We start from the raw sequence: 22,824 nt of genomic DNA, 5'->3' as shown, positions 1-22,824 counted from the left end.
AATACAAACAGAAACTGCTGGCACAGGAATGTGAAGATTTATTCTACTATAGGCAGTACAAACAGGCCAACAAATGTCACCATGAACCTGCATGATCAGTGCACATCTTATGCAGGTGAAAAACACAAGGTGGAGGTAAGAAGGTTTACCACGTCTTTAATAACTATTTACTCTTATGTTTACTCTGTAGAATTTGATTTGTACAGATGACATCCCATTATTGCCTGCTAGTGACTACAGAAAAAATAAAATAAAAATGTCATATTAATAAAGGATAAGGGAAGCTTTTTATGGCGATTTTTCATTAAAAAATAGCTCAATTGCTTAGATATGGGTCAATGGCCAGGACAATTGTGCCCTAGGGTTTAAGAACCTACTTCGTAGTGCAGCAATAAGGTTTTTAAAAATAACTTAAACATGTGGGGTATACTCATATTTTCTGCCCCTGGGGGTAAGTGTGTAGTGAGGGGTCACAATCTGCAGGGTGAACGTAAAGATGTACTATTCTTTATGTATCTGCCCAGTGTTTTAAGAGTAAATAGCAGAGTTCACAGATTATTTGCAAATCCTGACTGATACAAAAACATTTTGAGAAAATGATTTTGATAGTAAATGTGCTTTGTAGATAAACTCAGGATTTCCGATAACAGACATTGAAACAATTTTCTCAGCATTGAGTAGAAAGGATTGAATAGCAAAATAGAAGGTCACCTTGCAATAATCATGGTCCAGTTGTACATTACTGGCATTGTAATGCAAAATAGCCAATTGTAATAAGCATTCCCTGATGGGTCAATAACATAGATTTCTTTCTTTGGCCTGGAGAAAAAAGAGAATTGGTACATCCATTAAACTTCCAAACATCTTCTGATCTCCAGTGAGCAAACAGGAAAGTGGCACATATTTAGTTAAATCAAACAATTTAATTAACTTTAAAACTGATGTTTAATCTGCTTATATTAAACTTTCTCTGGTTGCTCCCTCCCCCTTATCAACATACTAAAAACAAAAAACAAAAAAACATTCATATTCAGAATTCAGAATACCAAAGAGAAATTATTGCTTTTCATAGATTGTCTTTAAAGTCTCTATTATGAAGATGGGGAGGTAATATACGTTAGCATTTTCAAAGTGACTTAGAACTTACTGGTCTTTTTTGTCTTTGTCTTTATCCTTATCTTTATCTTTGTCTTTATCAGTCTTTTCTTTCTCCTTCTCAGGTTCTTTTTTATCCTTTTCTTTTCCATTATCTTTATTTTCTTTTTCCTTTTTGTCTTTTGCACCTTTTTCTTTATCTTTCTTCTTTTCTTTGTCCTTTTTCTTTTCCTTTTTGGGCTCAGATTTACTGTTACAGGAATTAAAAGGAAAGAAAGAAGAATGTCAGCTTTTTCTTTCCAACTGGAGTAATGCATGTTTATTCACAGGACAATAAACTATGGCTAATCGAAGTGTTCCTATGATGGTGTTGTTTTCTTAAAATTCCTGTGGTAATGTAAAAAATACATTCAGTGAAGGTACATGTACAATCGTTTTGTGCAAATAAAAGGCAAAAAAATAAATTATTATTTAGTGGCCAGGTGCGGTATTTCCTGGTTTAAATTAAAGTAGACCTATAGGCAAAACTTTTTTTTTCGTTTTGGATAGAGCGAGGGAGGGTTATAACCTGTGTTAGATTTTTTTTTTTTTGCCAGCTGTGACTCATTGTGGAGATTTCCCTTCACTTCCTGTGCCATAGCCAAACAGGAAGTGAGAAGAAATCCCTGCAGATTAACAAAATTCCTTGGGTCACCAGAACTCGTGACCCCATTGGAAGATTTCCTCTCTATTACTTTGCTGGGAACAACCCAAAACTTGGGATTTTCTTTTACTTTCACTTTCAATGGGCAAATAATAATAAAAATGCTATAAATCTATCCACTATTTTGTAACCAATCAATATACGCTTATTGGAATTTTTTATTGGAATTTTTTTTACCAAAAGTTCTACTTGTGGGGAAAAAAATGATTTTGATTTAATTTGGGTACAGCGTTGCATGACTGCGCAATTTTCATTCAAAGTTTGACAGCGCTGAAAGCTGAAAAATGTCTTGGGCAGGAAGGGGTGTTCATACCTGGTAGGCAAGTGGTTAACAACCCAACCTGTTATGGAATAATACCTATTTACCAGGTTTGATTTCTTTGGAAGGATCTTAACTATAAAAAAAGACAGGAGTTACCCACCTGCACCAGCTTTATGCTATTGACATACTCAAATGATCCCTCCAACATTTCTGAACATTGTAAAACTGAATATTCCCTACCAAAACATATGTTCTTTGGACACTTACAGCTTTGTCATACTCTCAGTTGCCAAGGAAGACACGTGGATCTAAACATGCATAAAGTGGAGTTGGTGTCACTGATAGCACAAATGTACAGTAAGAGAGGTCTACATTCTCATATATATATGATATGCTACTTGCTACAAACACTGCAACCGCCTCGCTGTTGTGCAAGTTAATACAAAGAGTATATTGGACACATCAAATTCCCACTCTGTCCCCGTTCTACCACTGGACAGGAAGATTTATTGTACATGTTCTGGAAGGGTCCAAATTTGTAAGATATTGGCAGGACATGTTTGATGCTATTAACTGTAACTGTGCCATTGGCATACAATTCTCTCCATACCCATTACTGGGCATTTTAGGAAACACAATCTCAGTATCTGGCTGGAAAAACGATTGAACATCTTTGGTTGTCCCCCATCCCATCCCACTACACTGCGTTACTGGGTGGAAAAGGTGAAATTGATACTATATCTAAAAAGGCAGACATACCAGTGAGGAGGCAGAGCACACAAATTTGACATTTGTAAAAATTTGGAATTAGTGGCTGAGAAATCCCATTCTAGCACCCCATCACTGATATTGGAAGTATTGTTTGGAGGCGGCACTTTATAGAATTGCACAATGACTGTATCTTGACACCCACACTAGATGTGTTTATTGAATTAACATCTAGAATATACACACTTTGGCCTCATGCACATAGACAGTTTACCCGTTTGCTATTCGGCATTAACAACTTACAGTACATTGCTGCTAACGAATGTATAAATAGGGTATATGAAAGAAATGTCCTGCTACTTCCCTCTTTTTGCTTTATTTTTATTTTATGATAGCATTTTATCTTACTCCCAAAGTGTAAGCCAATTTGTTACTCTTTAATTAAACCACTCTCTGGAGGTTATTTACTAAAGGAAAATCCACTTTGCACTGCAAGTACACTTGGAAGTAAAGTCGCTGTAGATTCGATGGGGACATACAAGGAAAATAAAAAACAGCATTTTAGCTTGCACATGATTGGATGATAAAATCAGCAGAGCTTCCACTCATTTCAGATCTACCCCTTAGATTTAGAGAGACTGCACTTCCAAGTGCACTTTCAGTGTAAATAACCCCGTCTGTGTGCTCTCCTTTATACAGTATATACATTGAGTACTATGTAACTATTTATGTGTATCTTTTCTTGTTTCTACAGCAGCTCTGTTGCATATGGTGTATCAATGCCTGTTAATAGGAAATATCTTGTATTATATTCACAATTGATCATGCTAAAGATTGATATTTTTCACCTTATTGCCAAATGCCGTCTCTATGACATATTTGTATTTATACCTTTTTATCAATATTCAATACTTCTCATGTGTTGTCAAGCTGAAACATAGGTATCCATCATGTTCATACCATGTGCATGTATATATATGAAAATACTTTTGTTACTTGTTTCATACTATTATCACAAATAAACAATGTTTAACAACCATTCTACCTCCACAAGTTAATTGCCTCATTTAAAGTCCTACATTCCTTTCCTATTTACCTGTATCGGGGATGGAGGTACATTATTACAATCTCGTTATATTACATGATGTCGCAGGGCTTGGATAGCCTTGATGTCCGTGGGGATACCCGCGATCGTCTCACAGAGAGGAAGAATGGGGAAATGTAAACAAGCATTTCCCCATTCTGCCTATTCACACTGTCACTGATCACTGTTCCCTGTAATCGGGAGCGGTGATCAGTGTTGTGTCACACACAGCCCCCCTTCCCCACAGTTAGAATCACTCCCTAGGACACACTTAATCCCTACAGCGCCGCCTAGTGTTAACTCCTTCACTGCATGTCACATTTACACAGTAATCAGTGCATTTTTAATCGCAATGATCGCTGTATAAATGTGAATGGTCCCAAAAATGTGTCAAAATTGTCCGATTTTACTAGTAAAACAAAAATTTATAAAAATGCTATAACTTTTGCGCAAACCAATCAATAAACACTTATTGTGATTTTTTTTTTTTACCAAAAATATGTAGAAGAATACATATCGGCCTAAACTGAGGGAAAAAAACAGGTTTATATATTTTTGGGGGATATTTATTATTGCAAAAAGTAAAAAATATTGCTTTTTTTCAAAAATTTTCCTCTTTTTTTGTTTATAGCGCAAAAAATAAAAACTGCAGAGGTGATCAAATACCACCCAAAGAAAACGTCAATTTTGTTTGGGAGCCACGTTGCATGACTGTGCAGTTGTCAGTTAAAGCGACGCAGTGCCGAATCGCAAAAAGTGCTCTGGCCTTTGGCCAGCCAAATCCTTCGGAGTTGAAGTGATTAAAGTCTCAAACGCCTCCCTCTTATTGATATTTTTATACAGTATATGTTGTTGTCTTTATTGTTGTGTTTATTTCTATATTGTGAGGCTCGCCAAGTCGCCATACGCTATACAATTTTCTTGTTCAACTTTCCTTTAAATTTATTAAAACCATATAATATGAGATCAAACCTAAACCCTTTCAATTTGTATGAAATCAGATAGACCCCCCCCCCCTCCCCCACTACATAGGTGAAGGTAAATCTAACAGAAATTGAATAAGAAAATTGTATAATGTATGGCCAGTCTTGAAGAAACACAAAATGTAAGGGATTGTTCTTATAAAGTAAAGGTTTCTCTGATGATTAATTACCTAACATCTGTCTTTTTATTCTTTTTTTTGTAATCCCGGAATACAAGAATTGAGTAAGAAGTATGTATTGCTTGACAATCAGGCTCTAGTGTAATGCATTGAGCAGTGTTTTCATAAGGCAGGATTATATGAGTGGAGGTCACAGGAGGAATCACCATGGTGGAGGAGGCTTGGGAAGGTGAAATGACACATGAGCACAGAATATCAATGTTACCCCCCAAACCCCCCATCCCGGCTTTATAGCTAGTGGCAGGTAGCAAAACTTAAGACTAGATGAACAGACATGCAGAAAATGTACATAGGTAGGTAAAGCACTTCAAACGTTCACATTTTTACTGGTTCAAATTGTTTGGTTATACACATGTATACAGAACAGATATTCTTTTCTTATACTTTTGTATGCCAGAAGAACTATTCTTTCTGATGACAACTTGGACACATCCAAATATTTTTTATACATACCTCTTTTTTTCTTTTTTCTTTTTCTTTTTTTCCTCTCTGAAAAATATTAAGAGTTGTAAGAATTCTCTGTCTTTGATGGAACAGTGGAATCTCATATTTTAAACATTATATGCACATAAACAAAAGCATGAATGCAATACTTAATCATACAAAAATTACACATTTTTGCAAGCTTTTTAGAAATGTGTTTTCTAAGTGCTTTTATGCTCGAAATTCATAGTGATACACACACACTCCTCCAATAAGGACTACAGCTATTATTCTAGTGTATATGACACCTACTCTAGACTAGACCTTATTTTTTGTTGATCAGTATTACCTGCATTGCATCCAGGACATGTCTATTGATCATCATCATAGAGAATGTGAAGAAATTTGGAAGGGGAATTTCTGATTTATCGTGTATTAAAATATGCATGTACAGCAGAAATTTAAAAAATGTAATTATATGAGCTTCTCTAGTTGATGAGTGAGGAATCTGGTCAGAATTTGCTCTGCAGATTGGCTTATTTGTAGGGGTAAGCCAGCCCTCTTCTGTACAGAAATGTCCATTTTGGAGCATGAGTTCCCATCCCATCTGTGCTCTGGACAAGCACACATTCATCACCAATCTACCTGTAAGGCAGGCATTATACCGTGCAAATTTCTTCCCTGCAACCACACGTTGCAGGAAATAAATTTGCATGATTCTCCTATCAACACAGACAGTGCTAACTGGGGATTCCCTCAAGCTGAGCAATTGCCTGCTCCTGATGAGTGGGGGTAGCCGCCCCCACTGGGAGAAGACAGTGAATATTGCTAGCAGCTATAGCAGCAGTTAGCAGTAATCGTAATAGAATCCGGCAATCTGGTTGTACCCAAGTTGATCTATCAACTTGGTACATTCAGCCTGCCCATTAATGGTTCAAGTCTTTCTGCTGAACCGGCCATGTATGGCCAGCCTAAGTATGCACTTCTTCTATAGATGTGCTATGTCATTGTGACTTATAGTGTATGTAAACCCTAAAATTAAACATCTCAGATTTGTTCCCTCCTGACCTGGTAAATCTATCACAGAAAATACGTGGTTATGTCTGTTCAGTAAGAACAGAGCTGTCCTGGTTCCTGTGTACACTTCCTTTGTTATCTCAAGGAGAGTAGTTAGCCCTCCTAGTTCTTATTCCAGGACTACAGAATGATTAATGTCCGTGTTAAAAAGATCTGAAAGTGGGAGGATTTTAGAAGTTTAGCAAAAACTGGGCAGGGCCAGCACCACTCCACAAAATGTCTGCATGTTATCCTCCTACAACAGAACTCCTACACTGAGTAAAATTCTGACACATCAAGGGGTATTTTTCTGTACTTGAACTATCTTTAAAGGGATTAACTATGGAGTAATGTTCTTGTACTGCAAATATGTTTTATAGTATTTTGCCCTGACATATGCTTTAAAGAGGAAGTAAACCCTGATGAGTTTACTTCCTCTTTCATTCCCTGCAAAGGTAAAGCATAATGGACTCTATGCATCGCATAGTAGTCCATTATGTGTCACTTACCTGACACAGGAGCCAGCGATGTCACCGCTGTCCCCTGTAGTCAGGCGCATCCATCTTCTCGGTGGGTCTCGCTGCTCCGCCGCTGTCATTTGGCGAAGCCGCGATGATGTCACTCCCACGCATGCGCACGGAAGCTGCCATGCGCGGCATATCACCGTTGACAGGTGCCGCGCTCGCTGCGCCTGCGCGCCACTGTCTACGGCACATGCGCCATAGACAGCGGTGCCTGTCTTTCGGCAAATATCTCCTAAACCGTGTAGGTTTAGGAGATATTTCTTGGACCTACAGGTAAGCCTTAATCTAGGCTTACCTGTAGGTCAGAGTGTGTTGTAAGGGTTTACAACCACTTTAACTACCTTTATTTGGTCTACCATATCCTAATTAGCATGGTAATGCAGAGCAGCCATACAACCAAAAACATTTGCCAAAATAAAAATGAATAATTGTTAGAGCTATTGTTTTCCATCATTTTGGATTGATTGCTCTCTTTCTCTTATAAACTATTTTATTTACTCATTGTCTTTATAGATGATTGCACATTTGAAAATAGGTTCAGCTGATCGTTGCTTTTCTGTTGGTGGCCAAGGACTAGTGATGGCCGAACGGTTTGCCCGGCGGTCGTTTTGCGGCGAATTTCGGCTGTTCGCGGTCTGCCTGTTCGGCGGACTATTGGCGCCGTTCGCGCGGCGGACTTCCGTGTTTACTGTGTAAAAGAACTTTGACCTATGATGACACATCCATCATGGGGTACAGGACAGCCAATTGAGACATTACAGCACATGGACACTTGGACATTTCCCCTAACTTATAAATACACCCGATCCGGTGGCCATTTTACATTCTTTCTTCTGTCACTATAGGGAGAGGTTGCTGTGTGGAGCAGGGAGAGATTACAGTGACCCAAATCGCTAGCTATTTGGTACACAAAAGTTCTTTTCAGGACTGGTATAGGTGTTAGGTGTAGTTCAGGATAGGCAGTGCTGTGCTAGTGATTGTTGCAGCAGCCTGAGTGTCATTTGTCAGTTTAGAGAAAGGGACAGGACGGTGTGTGCTGCAGGGACAGCCAGTTTAGTCATTAGCTGTTACTATCAGGTCCACAAAAGTGCTATTTCAATTATTGTTCCAGTAGCCTCTGTTTTGTCAGTATATATAAGGACAGGCAGGAAGCAGTGTGTGAGGCAGTGAGGGTCAGTTTAATCAGTAGCTGTTACTATTAGTTCCACAAAGGTTCTTTTCAGGACTGGTATCAGTGGTATGGTAATAGGCTTGTACACGTATAATATTCTTTCTTCCAAATATAGACAGAATATTATACTTGACTGCTGCCCTTCTGCTGCAGTCTGCTAATCATTCACAACCCACTTGTTCCACAAAGCTCCTTATAAGGACTGGTAACTTGGTCTGTCTAGGGTGCTACAGTACTTAGGGTTGAGTGAGGTACAGTCTGCCATTCCATAAGGACTGGTATCGGTCCACAATAGACATGTGCAGAGTAAAATATTTTGTTTCGGAATTTCGTTTTCGTCCGAAAACTTAATTTATTTAGTTACTCCCGAAATTCGTTTTTATTTATTTCGTTTTTCGTTCAAAAATTGCATTCGTCCGAAAATCCACATGAATTACAGTCGAATCTGTCTTTGAAGGCTTATGGTGTCTGTCGAATGTATAAAGAAGATTCGACTGAGCTAGTATATAGCATACTTTAGAACCCTATTAAAGTCTATGGGACTCCAACGTTCAAAATATAAAGTGCTAATTTTAAAGGCTAATTTGCAAGTTACTGTCCTAAAAAGTGTTTGGGGACCCGGGTCCTGCCCCAGGGGACATGTATCAATGCAAAAAAAAGTTTTAAAAACGCCGTTTTTTCGGGAGCAGTGATTTTAATAATGATTAAAGTGAAACAATAAAAGTGTAATATTCCTTTAAATTTCGTAGGGGGGGGGGGGTTGTCTATAGTATGCCTGTGAAGGGGCTCATGTTTCTGGTGCTTAGAACGGTCCCTGCACAAAGTGTCATTTATGCAGGAAAAAAAGTCCTTTAAAATCACTCGCAGCTATTATGAATTGTCGGCTCCCGTAATACAGAGAACACTCATTGAAAGTCATTGATAAAAAAATAAATAAATAAATTTAAAAAAAAGCGTGGGGGTCCCCCAAATTCAATTACCAGGCCCTTCAGGTCTGGTATGGATATTAAGGGGAACCCTGCCTCAAATTTAAGAAAAAATTTGACGTGGGGTTCCCCCTAAATATCCATAACCAGACCCTTCAGGTCTGGTATGGATATTAAGGGGAACCCCGCGTCAAATTAAAAAAAAAATTGACGTGGGGTTCCCCCTAAAAATCCATACCAGACCCTTTATCCGAGCACGCAACCTGGCAGGCCGCAGGAAAAGAGGGGGGGACGAGAGAGCGGCCCCCCTCCCTCCTGAACCGTACCAGGCCACATGCCCTCAACATTGGGAGGATGCTTTGGGGGTCTGTGACCCCTCAAAGCACCTTGTCCCCATGTTGATGAGGACAAGGGCCTCATCCCCACAACCGTGGCCGGTGGTTGTGGAGGTCTGCGGGCGGGGGGCTTATCAGAATCTGGAAGCCCCCTTTAACAAGGGGACCCCCAGATCCCGCCCCCCCCCTGTTTGAAATGGTAAGGGGGTACAAAAGTACCCCTACCATTTCACAAAGAAAGTGTAAAAAATGGTTAAATAAAACAAACACACTTTTGAAAAATTCCTTTATTAAAAATAAAAAATAAAAAAAAGATTCCAGCGGCGGTAATCCACTCTTGCTATCCAGCGACGGACGGTCATCTCTCCAGCGATGGCTCATCTCATCCAGCGCAGCGTATCCATCCTTCTTCTGTCTCTGTGGAGGAGACACTGCAGGCATTCCGGCGGCCTGACGTTTCTTATATACGGAGGGCGGGGCCACCCGTCACCTGACCCCGCCCCCTCTGACGCAAGGGGAAACCCGGGGTTCCTCGTGACGTATGGGTGACCCCGCCCCCCTCTGATGTAACGGAAACCTGCCTGTGTTACATCAGAGGGGTGCGGGGTCACCCATACGTCACAGGGAACCCCGGTTTCCCCTTGCGTCAGAGGGGGGCGGGGTCAGGTGACGGGTGGCCCCGCCCTCCGTATATAAGAAACGTCAGACCGCCGGAATGCCTGCAGTGTCTCCTCCACGGAGACAGAAGAAGGATGTATTCGCTGCGCTGGATGAGATGAGCCATCGCTGGAGAGATGACCGTCCGTCGCTGGATAGCAAGAGTGGATTACCGCCGCTGGAATCTTTTTTTTATTTTTTTATTTTTAATAAAGGAATTTTTCAAAAGTGTATTTGTTTTATTTAACCATTTTTTTACACTTTCTTTGTGAAATGGTAGGGGTACTTTTGTACCCCCTTACCATTTCAAACAGGGGGGGGGCGGGATCTGGGGGTCCCCTTGTTAAAGGGGGCTTCCAGATTCTGATAAGCCCCCCGCCCGCAGACCTCCACAACCACCGGCCACGGTTGTGGGGATGAGGCCCTTGTCCTCATCAACATGGGGACAAGGTGCTTTGAGGGGTCACAGACCCCCAAAGCATCCTCCCAATGTTGAAGGCATGTGGCCTGGTACGGTTCAGGACGCTCTCGTCCCCCCCTCTTTTCCTGCGGCCTGCCAGGTTGCGTGCTCGGATAAAGGGTCTGGTATGGATTTTTAGGGGGAACCCCACGTTAATTTTTTTTAAAATTTGACGCGGGGTTCCCCTTAATATCCATACCAGACCTGAAGGGTCTGGTTATGGATATTTAGGGGGAACCCCACGTCAAATTTTTTCTTAAATTTGAGGCAGGGTTCCCTTTAATATCCATACCAGACCTGAAGGGCCTGGTAATTGAATTTGGGGGACCCCCACGCTTTTTTTTTTATTTATTTTTTTATTTTTTTTATCAATGACTTTTAATGAGTGTTCTCTGTATTACGGGAGCCGACAATTCATAATAGCTGCGAGTGATTTTAAAGGACTTTTTTTCCTGCATAAATGACACTTTGTGCAGGGACAGTTCTAAGCACCAGAAACATGAGCCCCTTCACAGGCATACTATAGATACCCCCCAGCTAAGAAATTTAAAGGAATATTACACTTTTATTGTTTCACTTTAATCATTATTAAAATAACTGCTCCGGAAAAAACGGCCATTTTTAAAACTTTTTTTTGCATTGATACATGTCCCCTGGGGCAGGACCCGGGTCCCCAAACACTTTTTAGGACAGTAACTTGCAGAATCTTTTCTCTCTGTCAAATCTTTTTTCTCTGTCGAATATTTTCTCTATATAATCTTGGACTTAGAGGTAAGGTTAGGCACATTCGACCACAGGTTCTATAGACAGATTGTTATTGTCAGAGTCATGTCGAATCTCCTATTCTATATCGAACTGTTGTAACAATGAAAACGAAAATAAAGCATTTATTTATGTCGGATCTTTTGTTTTTCGTATTTTGTGCTTTCGTTATCGTTTGTCAAAACGAAAACGAAAATAGCTGAAATTCGGACGAAAATGCATTCGGACGAAAACGAATGCACATGTCTAGTCCACAATACATAGGGTTGAGGTGCACTACTGCTGACCGCTGCCCTATACTGCAGCAGTCCTTCATCGGTATAGGGACTGACGTACAGTCTGCTAATCACTCATACACAACCTACTTGGTCCACAAAGGTCCTTATAAGGACTGGTAAGGTATAGGGTACTACAGTACATAGGGTTGAGTGAGGTACAGTCTGCCATTCTATAAGGACTGCTATCGGTCCACAATACATAGGGTTGAGGTGCACTACTGCTGACCGCTGCCCTATACTGCAGCAGTCCTTCATCGGTATAGGGACTGCCGTACAGTCTGCTAATCACTCACACACAACCTACTTGGTCCACAAAGGTCCTTATAAGGACTGGTAAGGTATAGGGTACTACAGTACATAGGGTTGAGTGAGGTACAGTCTGCCATTCTATAAGAACTGGTATCGGTCCACAATACATAGGGTTGAGGTGCACTACTGCTGACCGCTGCCCTATACTGCAGCAGTCCTTCATCGGTATAGGGACTGACGTACAGTCTGCTAATCACTCACACACAACTTACTTGGTCCACAAAGGTCCTTATAAGGACTGGTAAGGTATAGGGTACTACAGTACATAGGGTTGAGTGAGGTATAGTCTGCCATTCTATAAGGACTGGTATCGGTCCACAATACATAGGGTTGAGGTGCACTACTGCTGACCGCTGCCCTATACTGCAGCAGTCCTTCATCGGTATAGGGACTGACGTACAGTCTGCTAATCACTCACACACAACTTACTTGGTCCACAAAGGTCCTTATAAGGACTGGTAAGGTATAGGGTACTACAGTACATAGGGTTGAGTGAGGTACAGTCTGCCATTCTATAAGGACTGGTATCGGTCCACAATACATAGGGTTGAGGTGCACTACTGCTGACCGCTGCCCTATACTTCAGCAGTCCTTCATCGGTATAGGGACTGAGAGTTTTGTCACAGGGTCATTTAAAAAATGACAGGCAGAGGAAGAGGCAGGCCCTTCCGCAGGGGTGGTAGGGGTAGGGCAGGAGCAACAGGTTTGAGCCAAAGTGGGAAGTTGCAGAAGGTGCGTTCAATTACTTTAAAGGACGCACCAGACTTGGTTGAGTGGCTCGCTCAGCCTTACTCTTCTGCACCCTCCTCATCCTCTCGAAACTGCACCCTCTTCTTCACTCTCTGCTATGTGCACCCCCAAAGACACTACCACCAACAACACCACCACCACCACCACCACCACATACCTTCCGCTTGAGTCACAGGAATTATTTTCCGATCCATATCAAGACATTTCTGATGCGCAGCCACTCTTGGAATTGGATCAGGAAGAGGAGGCAGCAACAACCGCTACTCAGCAGTCTGACGACAGTACCCAGATCAGCCCAAGGAGGAGGCTGGTCCCCGGTGTTGCTGCCTACTCCGAGATCTCTACTTATAGCGGTGGGGAAGGTGACGTTGATGATGACGTGTCTAGTGATGTCACGTGGGTGCCCACAAGAGAGGAAGAGGAGGGGAGTTCAGAGGGAGATATGAACCAGCAGATAGGGAGGAGAAGCAGGAATAACTTACATTGCACAGGAGGGACAAAGCAGACTGCAAATGTATCAGGAGCAAGTCATCGACCATGTACGGTCACATCTAGCGCTCCCAGGACACCGGCACATGGCTCCGCAGTGTGGGCTTTTTTTAACGTGTCCGCTGCTGACAATAGCGTTGCCATCTGCAATCTTTGCAGTCAACGCATTCGTCGCGGTAAGCCCAACACTCACCTAGGGACGACCGCCTTAAGAAGGCACATGAGCAGCCATCACCGAGCCGAGTGGGAGCAACGGAACACACAAAGCCACACTGCAGGCTCTCACCGTCCAGCCTCGTCTTCTACTTCTCCTTCTCCTCTCTCCTCACAATTGTCCTCCACTCCACCTTCCATCACGCCAAGCTCACGTTTTTCTGCAAAAAGGCAGGCTTCCGTGGGCCTAATGTTCGAGCGTAAAAAAATGATGACGGATAACCCTCTTGCCCAACAGTTGACGGCTGGCTTGTCAGAACTCATAGCCCGCCAACTACTGCCATATTAACTGGTGGACTCGGAGGCCTTTCGCAAATTTGTGGCCATTGGAATACCACAATGGAAGGTCCCAGGAAGGAAGTATTTCTCAGAGAAGCTATATGGCCAGCGGCAAGTGAATGTATCTCTGGCACACAGTGTCGGTGCCAAGATACATCTGACCACAGACACGTGGTCTAGCAAACACGGGCAGGGAAGGTATATCACTTTTACTGCCCACTGGGTGAACCTTCTGACGGCCGTCAAGCATGTAACCCATGGCACCCGTGTAGATTTGGTTTTACCGCCACGGATTGCATGCAGGGCTGACTCTTCTTCTCCTCCTACTCCATCCTCCTCCCTCTCCTCCTCAGCTGACTCCTCCTTTTCCGCTGCTAGCGTCTCTTCCGCTGCGCCGCACCCAAGCTCCCCAGAATCTATTCGACATGCCAGGTGAGACGTTGCCATGCCGTGCTGCGTCTGTTGTGCCTGGAAGCCAAGAGCCACACTGGCCCGGCACTCCTTTCAGCTTTGCGTTCACAGGCAGATCAGTGGCTAACACCGCTCAATTTGACAGTTGGTAAAGTGGTGTGTGACAACGGTGCCAATCTGCTTAGCGCATTGAAACAGGGCAAAATCACATACGTGCCATGCATGGCACACGTCTTAAACTTGGCCGTGCAGCGATTCGTTGTCAAATACCCTGGGGTCCAGGACATCTTGCGGCAGGCAAGGAAAATCTCGGCCCATTTCAGAAGATCTTACACGGCCATGGCTCGCCTTGCTGACATTCAGCGGCGACACAATCTGCCGGTCAGACGTCTTATTTGCGATTGCCCGACGCGATGGAACTCAACCTTCTATATGCTTGATAGGCTGCTCCAGCAGAAACGTGCAGTTAACGTCTACCTGTATGAACTCTGCGGCAGAACCGGTTCTGGAGAGCTGGGGTTTTTTTCACCGCGCCAGTGGCTGCTCATGCGCAACTCATGCAGACTTCTGTGCCCATTTGAGGAGATCACCAAACAGGTCAGACGCAGCCATGGCGCCATCAGTGACATGGTACCTTATGCCTTCTTTATGGAGCGTGCATTGCGTCGTGTCATTGATCAAGCTGTGGAGGAGCAGGAGCGGGAAGATGAGGAAGTCGCAATGCTGGATGAATTCCCAGGGGGGGCTACTCTATCTGAGACAAGTGAACAACAGGAGTCTGAAGATGAGTCAGAGGAGGATGGTGCCGGAGCGGATGAGGAGGAGCAAGAAGAGCATGCTTTAAACCTTTCTGGGATCCCTGTTGTGCATGGATGGGGAGAGGAGAATGAAGAGGACGACATTATCCTGGATGATGAGCAGGAGCCAGGCCACCACACCGCTTCCACTTTAGTGCAAATGGGGGCCTTCATGCTCCAGTGTTTTAATAGGGACCCCCGTATAAAAAGCATAAGGGTCAAGGACCAGTACTGGGTGGCAACGTACTTAGACCCCCGGTACAAACACAAAATGGTGGAAATGTTACCGCCGTCACAGAGGGCTGTCAGAATGCAGCACTTCCAGGCCTTGCTTCGAGAAATGCTGCATTCTGCTTTTGCGTGCGCTGGCAGAGGAGCAATTCCCACTCCCAGAGAAGGAGTTGCGGGTACCAATCCAACAGCGCCTGCAAGAAGAGGCCTGTTTTTAAGATGTGTTGGTGACTTCGGATATGAGGTCATTCTTTCAGCCGATCCATCGACAGGTGTCATCCGGATCCAGCATCAGGGAACGCCTAGACCGTCAGGTGTCCGACTACATCGGGTTAACGGCCGATGTGGACGCTCTGAGGAGTGATGAACCCCTGGACTACTGGGTGGGCAGGCTTGACCTCTGGGCAGAGCTTGCCCAATTTGCAATCGAACTGTTGGCTTGCCCCTCATCCAGTGTCCTGTCCGAAAGGACGTTCAGCGCAGCAGGGGGGATCGTGACCGATAAGCGTACTCGCCTAGCTCGCGACAGTGTTAACTACCTCACATTTCTAAAAATGAATGAGGCATGGATCTCGGAGGAATTAAACACATGTGACCAGTAGACCATGTATATGTCTATAAACAATTTTTTTAATCGAGCACATAGACCTTCTTTCTTCATTTGGCTCACTTCCTTGTCCAAAAAAAGCACACGTACTATATGCCTGTACCCTCCTCTTTGAAGAGGTTGAGCGGTGTCATATTTATACTGAGGCTGCTTATTATGAGGGGCTCCCACCATCCCTGTGCTGTGCTGACTTCCTCCCGGGGCTGTACTTCTGCTGTGCATATTTTGAGGTGCTCCCACCATCCCTGTGCTATGCTCATTATGAGGGGCTCCCACCATCCCTGTGCTGTGCTGACATCCTCCTGGGGCTGCTTATTATGAGGGGCTCCCACCATCCCTGTGCTATGCTGACATCCTCCTGGGGCTGCTTATTATGAGGGGCTCCTACCATCCCTGTGCTATGCTGACATCCTCCTGGGGCTGCTTATTTTGAGGGGCTCCCACCATCCCTGTGCTATGCTCATTATGAAGGGCTCCCACCATCCCTGTGCTATGCTGACTTCCTCCTGGGGCTGCTTACGGTGCAAGTGTCAGTGCTGTATATCATGGTGCTGATGTCAGTGCTGTATATCACGGTGCTGGTGTGAGTGCTTTATGTCACGCTGCTGATGTCAGTGCTCTCTATCACGGTGCTGCTGTCAGTGCTGTAAATCACGGTGCTGGTGTGAGTGCTTTATGTCACGCTGCTGATGTCAGTGCTCTATCACGGTGCTGCTGTCAGTAATGTATATCACGGTGCTGGTGTGAGTGCTTTATGTCACGCTGCTGATGTCAGTGCTCTCTATCACGGTGCTGCTGTCAGTGCTGTATATCACGGTGCTGGTGTGAGTGCTTTATGTCACGCTGCTGATGTCAGTGCTCTCTATCACGGTGCTGTTGTCAGATCACTCTATCACGGTGCAGGTGTCATTGCTGTATGTCACGCTGCTGATGTCAGTGCTCTCTATCACGGTGCTGCTGTCAGATGACTCTATCACGGTGCAGGTGTCATTGCTGTATGTCACGCTGCTGGTGATCATCTCCTGCACCCTCTTCTTTGCCTACCCTGGTCCCTGACCTTCCCTCTCCTCCATTGCCTTCATGCGCTCCACAGTCCTGAATTGTCACAACAATTTCCCATATAAAAAAAGAATGCTTGTAGTTGTCGATACCAGATTCACCTCATACATGTGTTATGTCATTGGCCATGTGGTGGAACTATGTTTGCACAGCTATTAATTATTTTGTGGCTGCAAATTTGACCTTTAGGTTTGTGAAGTTCGCCTCCCATTGAAGTCAATGGGGCCTGCCGCGAACGTTCTGGTTCGCGAACTATCGGCCGCGTTCGAGGTCCGCGTTCGCGAAACGTCCCGTCGGAAGTTCGTCCATCACTATCAAGGACCATTTTAGCTAGAATATTCAACTTGTAATTTGATTCATTGCACTTTCAATTTCTTTTGAATTTACTGAAGATTTAGCCTGTATATGGACAGCCTGAGATTGTTCAAATTCCTACAATCATTGTCGCCTTTCAAAAGCCCATCAGAATACTCACTCATCCTTGTTGTTGTTGTTGTTGGTGTTGCAGAATGCGGTAGTACCAGGAAGGTGCTGCTCCCTATGGAAATGACAGTATTTGGGATTAAAATACAGTACCTACTATTAGTGCCCGTCATGCCTTCTTCTCTCTCTAATTCACTACACAATTGTCAGGGGGTACTGTCAGGGGGGCTGGTGTCACTTGACTTTATTATGCTGAAATGTTACTATAGAGAAGAGTCTCCCCAACAAACACACACACACAAATACAATCACAGAGGGTTTGACTAGAGCAGGGTTTCCCAACCAGGGTTCCTCCAAAGGTTGCTAGGGGTTCCTTGAGTAATGAGCAATTTCTGCCTCTCAGATATGTTTCCACTGACACCACTGATCTTTTAAACTATGTGTAAGGGGGTAATTCTTCCCAATGACCAAAGTGTAAGGAACATTCTTCCCAATGACCATTGCACCAATGTATCAGAAGTTGTAGATATAGTCATTTTTAGCTGGGGTTCCCTGAGATTATATTAAAGTTATTTGGAGGGTCACTTCGTGATTAACAGGTTGAGAAACCCTGGACTAGAGTTTGGTAAATTATAAAAAATATACCGCGGCAAATGCTACATGCAAAAAAATGCTACATACAATAAAATAAGTAACACTGAAAACAATCAAAACAATGAAAAAATTGGGACCATGGGCATTTGCTCAGTTTGGCTGTTCTTTTCCTCTCACCTTCATCTAGCTAAAGATATAAACGTTGCTCTCGCTTCTGAATAATAATGAAGGAACAATATTACCTGTGCTGTCTTGTCAATGAAACATATCTAGTTACCACAAAAAACATTTTGTAATAGAATGTTAATTAAAATTACTGGAGTAATAAAAACAGTGTAGCGCTTCAATAATAATAAATGTGATCAACATAAATTATAAAGATAATAATATAACAGAGATCGTATAGATATAAATGCCTAGAGAAAAAAAGTCCAACATTGGGCGCACATTCCACAATGTAGCTGGCGCGGGGGTGGCCGAACCGTCACAAAAGAGGAAGGAAATGCACTAGGCGAATGTATTCATGTGAATCTGCTTGACTGTAAACATCAGGGAAAAGTAGATAAATACTTCTTACCAGCTCAGTTGGACTCACACAGTCGTATGACAGTTGAGTCTAGAAGGCTTAAGGTCACAATCTGGGACCAAGGAGTATAATGTCCCCTGTCGAAGACATATGTGTCGAAACGCGTTGGGCGAGCTGTTGGCACCCTACATTGCTTTTAATTTTATTTTATTTTTTATGTGATCACAAAGTCATTAATTATCTTTTGACTTTAATAAACCAACATTCTTATACCGTTTGACCCGCACCATGTGGAGCCTTTTTTTCTTTCTCCTTTTTTCCGTTTCTTTGGCTTAAAACCTCCACAATACCCTCCTCCCCATTCGGGGGAGATTGGAGTATCAGCACAACGGACCGCGTCTGAGCTGGACTACAAACAACCTTGACGTTCCCTCTGAAGGATACATCATTGGGCATACAACCGTTTGGAGCTCCTCCATCAGCTCAACAGACCTCCCTCCTTATACTCCTTGGTCCCAGATTGTGACCTTAAGCCTTCTAGACTCAACTGTCATACGACTGTGTGAGTCCAACTGAGCTGGTAAGAAGTATTTATCTACTTTTCCCTGATGTTTACAGTCAAGCAGATTCACATGAATACATTCGCCTAGTGCATTTCCTTCCTCTTTTGTGACGGTTCGGCCACCCCCGCGCCAGCTACATTGTGGAATGTGCGCCCAATGTTGGACTTTTTTTCTCTAGGCATTTATATCTATACGATCTCTGTTATATTATTATCTTTATAATTTATGTTGATCACATTTATTATTATTGAAGCGCTACACTGTTTTTATTACTCTATTTGCTGAACTTTGTTTGTTTTTGGTGTTGGCTGCTGTCTTGGCTGTTGAGGCCTTTTTTTACATATATCAAACTATAGCGCAGTGTTTTCCCCCTAACTGTATTAAAATTACTGGTCCATTACAGTCTGCAGCTACTATGCCTTTCTAAAACTGTCAACATTATGTCATCGGTTCATCAGTTTTTCAGAATCCTGCACAGAGTTTAAAGTCAAATTACAGACATCTCCTGCAATGGGCAATGGGAAAGTTTCATTTTTGGTAGTTTTCAAAAATGTTTGAAAGGTGGCGGGGGTGCAGTTTTTTCAACAATACTGATCTAATGATAATACAAACAGATGCTTCCACTTAGAAGTGTGTTTGAGTGCCAGCTGGGCAATAATATGTAATGGACACGAAAGTAAAATTTGCAATAAAGTCTGAATTATACATACCTGTGTAGCGCTGCAGTCACTGCGTGTACTCGGTTCTTGGTTGAATATATACTGTGGCATTTTGTATGTTCTTCTGAATGTAAGCCATCGTTGTCCACTTCTGGATTATTTAGTAATCTGTATTTGAACCAGACACATAATAGAAACCAATGTTGCATCAATCATATTATGCTCAAGCAATGTTTGACTGTTTTGGCAATACAGTTTTCCTTCATGTCAGTCAGGGTTTGCATTAATGTTATGTTCGATAACAGTGGACCAAATTTCATTGATCTTATTATCCTTGTTTCACTAGAACACCCGAACATTTTTTTTCTTTCACTGATAATTTGTGTATACATATCCATTGCTGGCATTAAAGCCCAACTAAAACCCCAAAAATTTCACAGAGCACAGAGCTGTGGGAGGGGCCCAGCAGCCCAAGGAGAGAGAGCAGTAGTGACTGGTCTGTATTACAGGATACTCCTGCACAGAAGCAAAATTTCACACTGGATTACTGTGCAGATATAAAACAAATACACAAAGCAAACTAAGATTCAAGGAAGAATGCACTTGCCTCTTGTATTTAGACAACATTTGTTTATTCTCGAGTACAGCTTTAAGGGAAATTTCCTATTACTATCTCCTCACTGGGTACCCACTATCTTGCACAGTCTGTCGTTGTTGCCACAGGCAGGGGTAAGAACAACAGGGGGATCAGAGGACCCAGTGGAGACAGTGGGCCATGGAGGGGACACAGAATGGAGCAAAGTGGGCTGAATCAATGTTGGACACAATGGTAGGCAGAGGCGGCTCTAGGATTTGTGAGGCCTTAGGCAAAACTTACACATGAGGCCCCAATCACGCCCATAATGGAAAAAAAATTCAAGCAATAAAAATGGCTGCAAAAAGATGCACAGATCTAGCAAACAGTTCATCTGCACCACTTCCAGGGCACCCTCCTCACCCATCAGACATATGCAGCCATTAAAACATCTGGGGCCCACCAAGGTGGCAACCCCTCTAAGAATTTCCTGTGTCTTGGGAGAATGGGGGGGAGATGTCACTGAGCCATTCCATATCCGCAGAGGAAGTAGAGCGGGGGGATCCCAGCACAGTGCAGGGGGAGCAAGAGTGGGGAGGGGAGACAGAGAGGAGAGGAGAGAGAGGGGAGGGGAAGAGAGAGATTGTGAGAGATAGGGGGTGGGAAAGAGAGAGAGGGGGAGGGGAGCAAGACATTGTGAGTGAGAGGGGGAGAGGGGGGTGAGAGAGGGGTAGATAAAGGGTGCACAAAAGGGGGAGAGAGTGGTGGAAAGAGGAGGGGAGGGGGAGAGAGAGGGAGGAGAGAGAGAGAGAGGGGGAGGAGAGAAAGGGTGGGCAAGAGGGGGAAGAGGGAAGGGAGAGAGGGAGGGAGGGAAGAGAGGAGAGGGGGAGGGAAGAGAGGAGAGGGGGAGGGAAGAGAGGAGAGAGGGAGGGAAGAGAGGAGAGAGGGAGGGAAGAGAGGAGAGAGGGAGGGAAGAGAGGAGAGAGGGAGGAAAGAGGGAGGGAGGGAAGGGAGGAGAGAGGGAGGGGAGGAGAGACGGAGGGAAGGGGGGACAGAAGGAGGGGAGGAGGAGAGAGGGAAGGAGGGGAGGGAGGAAGGAAGGGAAGGGAGGAAGGGAGAAAAGGGAGGAAGGAAGGAAGGGAGGAAGGAAGGGAGGGAAGGAAAGGGAAGGGGAGGGAGGGGGAGGGAGGGGGAGAGAGGGAAGGAAGGAGAGAGGGAAGGGAGGAGAAAGAGAAGGGAGGGAGGAGAGAGGGAGGAAAGGGAGGAGGAGAGAGGGAGGAAAGGGAGGGGGAAGAGAGGGAAGGAGAGAGCGAGGGAAGGGGGAAGAGATGGAGGGAAGGTATGAGAGAGGAAGGGAGGGAAGGTAGGAGAGAGGAAGGGAGGGAAGGGAGGAGAGAGGAAGGGAGGAGAGAGGAAGAGAGGGAAGGGAGGAGAGAGGAAGGGAGGGGGGAGGGAGAGAGGAAGGGAGGGGGGAGGGAGAGAGGAAGGGAGGGGGGAGGGAGAGAGGGAGGGGTGAGGGAGGGAGAGAGGGAGGGGGGAGAGAGGAAGGGAGGGGGGAGAGAGGAAGGGAAGGAAGGAAGGGAAGAGAGAGAGGGACGGAAGGGACAGAGAGAGGGAAGGAAGGGAAGGGACAGAGAGAAGGAAGGGAGGGGAGAGGGAAGGAAGGGAGGGGAGAGGGAAGGGAGGGGAGAGAGGGAAGGAAGGGAGGGGAGAGAGGGAAGGAAGGGAGGGGAGAGAGGGAAGGAATGGAGGGGAGAGAGGGAAGGAATGGAGGGGAGAGAGGGAAGGAATGGAGGGGAGAGAGGGAGGGAAGGAAGGGAGAGAGGGAGGGAAGGAAGGGAGAGAGAGAGGGAAGGAAGGGAGAGAGAGAGGGAAGGAAGGGAGAGAGGGAAGGAAGGGAGAGAGAGAGGGAAGGAAGGGAGGGAAGGAAGGGAGGGGACAGAGGGAGGGAAGGAAGGGAGAGAGGGAGGGAAGGTAGATAGAGAGGGAAGGGGAGGGAGGGAGAGAGGGAGGGAAGCGGAGGGAGAGAGGGAAGGAAGGGAGAGTGGGAGGGAGAGAAGGGAGGGAAGGAAAGGAGGAAGGGAAGGGGGATAGAGGGAAGGGAGAGAGGGAGGGAAGGGAGAGAAGGAGGGGAGAGAGCGAGGGAGGGGAGAGAGCGAGGGAAGGGAGTGAGGGAGGGGAGAGAGCGAGGGAAGGGAGTGAGGGAGGGGAGAGAGCGAGGGAAGGGAGTGAGGGAGGGGAGAGAGCGAGGGAAGGGAGTGAGGGAGGGGAGAGAGTGAGGGAGGGGAGAGAGTGAGGGAAGGGAGTGAGGGAGGGGAGAGAGTGAGGGAGGGGAGAGAGTGAGGGAAGGGAGAGAGCGAGGGATGGGAGAGAGTGAGGGAAGGGAGAGAGCGAGGGATGGGAGAGAAGGGAGGGATGGGAGAGAGGGAGGGAAAGGAGAGAGAGAGGGGTGGGAAGGGGTAAGGGAGAGGAGTGTGGTGAGAGAGGGGGGAGGGAGAGGGGGGTAAGAGAAAGAGGGGGGAGGGAGGGAGGGAGAGGGGTAAGAGAGAGGGGGGAGGGAGTGAAAGATAGAGGGGGTAAGAGAGAGAGGGGGAAGTGAGAAAGAGGGGGGTGAGGGAAAGGGGTGAGAGAGATTTAGAGATCTGTCCCTGTCTGTAGCCCCTGGGGGGGCAAAGAGCAGGGAGAAGCTGTAGAGTGCTGGGGGGTGGGGACCGGAGAGTGCTGGGGGGTGGGG

At 45.0% G+C, this 22,824-nt stretch overlaps 1 protein-coding gene across 1 annotated transcript in view; it reads right to left on the bottom strand.

Moving 5' to 3' along the window:
* CNGA1 (cyclic nucleotide gated channel subunit alpha 1) overlaps positions 1-22,824 on the bottom strand; it is a 108,739-nt gene that overhangs the window by 21,404 nt on the left and 64,511 nt on the right. The window contains exons 3-7 of the mRNA XM_077477530.1: positions 19,568-19,684; positions 17,227-17,289; positions 5,468-5,503; positions 1,148-1,345; positions 712-819 (exon numbers count right to left, since the gene is read on the bottom strand). Coding sequence (XP_077333656.1) covers positions 712-819; positions 1,148-1,345; positions 5,468-5,503; positions 17,227-17,289; positions 19,568-19,684 — 522 coding nt within the window. The remainder of the gene's footprint in view (positions 1-711; positions 820-1,147; positions 1,346-5,467; positions 5,504-17,226; positions 17,290-19,567; positions 19,685-22,824) is intronic.

This window comes from Lithobates pipiens, unplaced genomic scaffold, assembly GCF_037356315.1.
Source record: "Lithobates pipiens isolate NorthernLeopardFrog02 unplaced genomic scaffold, aLitPip1_a1.2 Scaffold_13, whole genome shotgun sequence".
In the NCBI taxonomy this organism is placed as follows: domain Eukaryota; kingdom Metazoa; phylum Chordata; class Amphibia; order Anura; family Ranidae; genus Lithobates; species Lithobates pipiens.
Note: the sequence above shows the minus strand (reverse complement) of the source record. Positions and strands in the feature narration are given on the sequence as shown.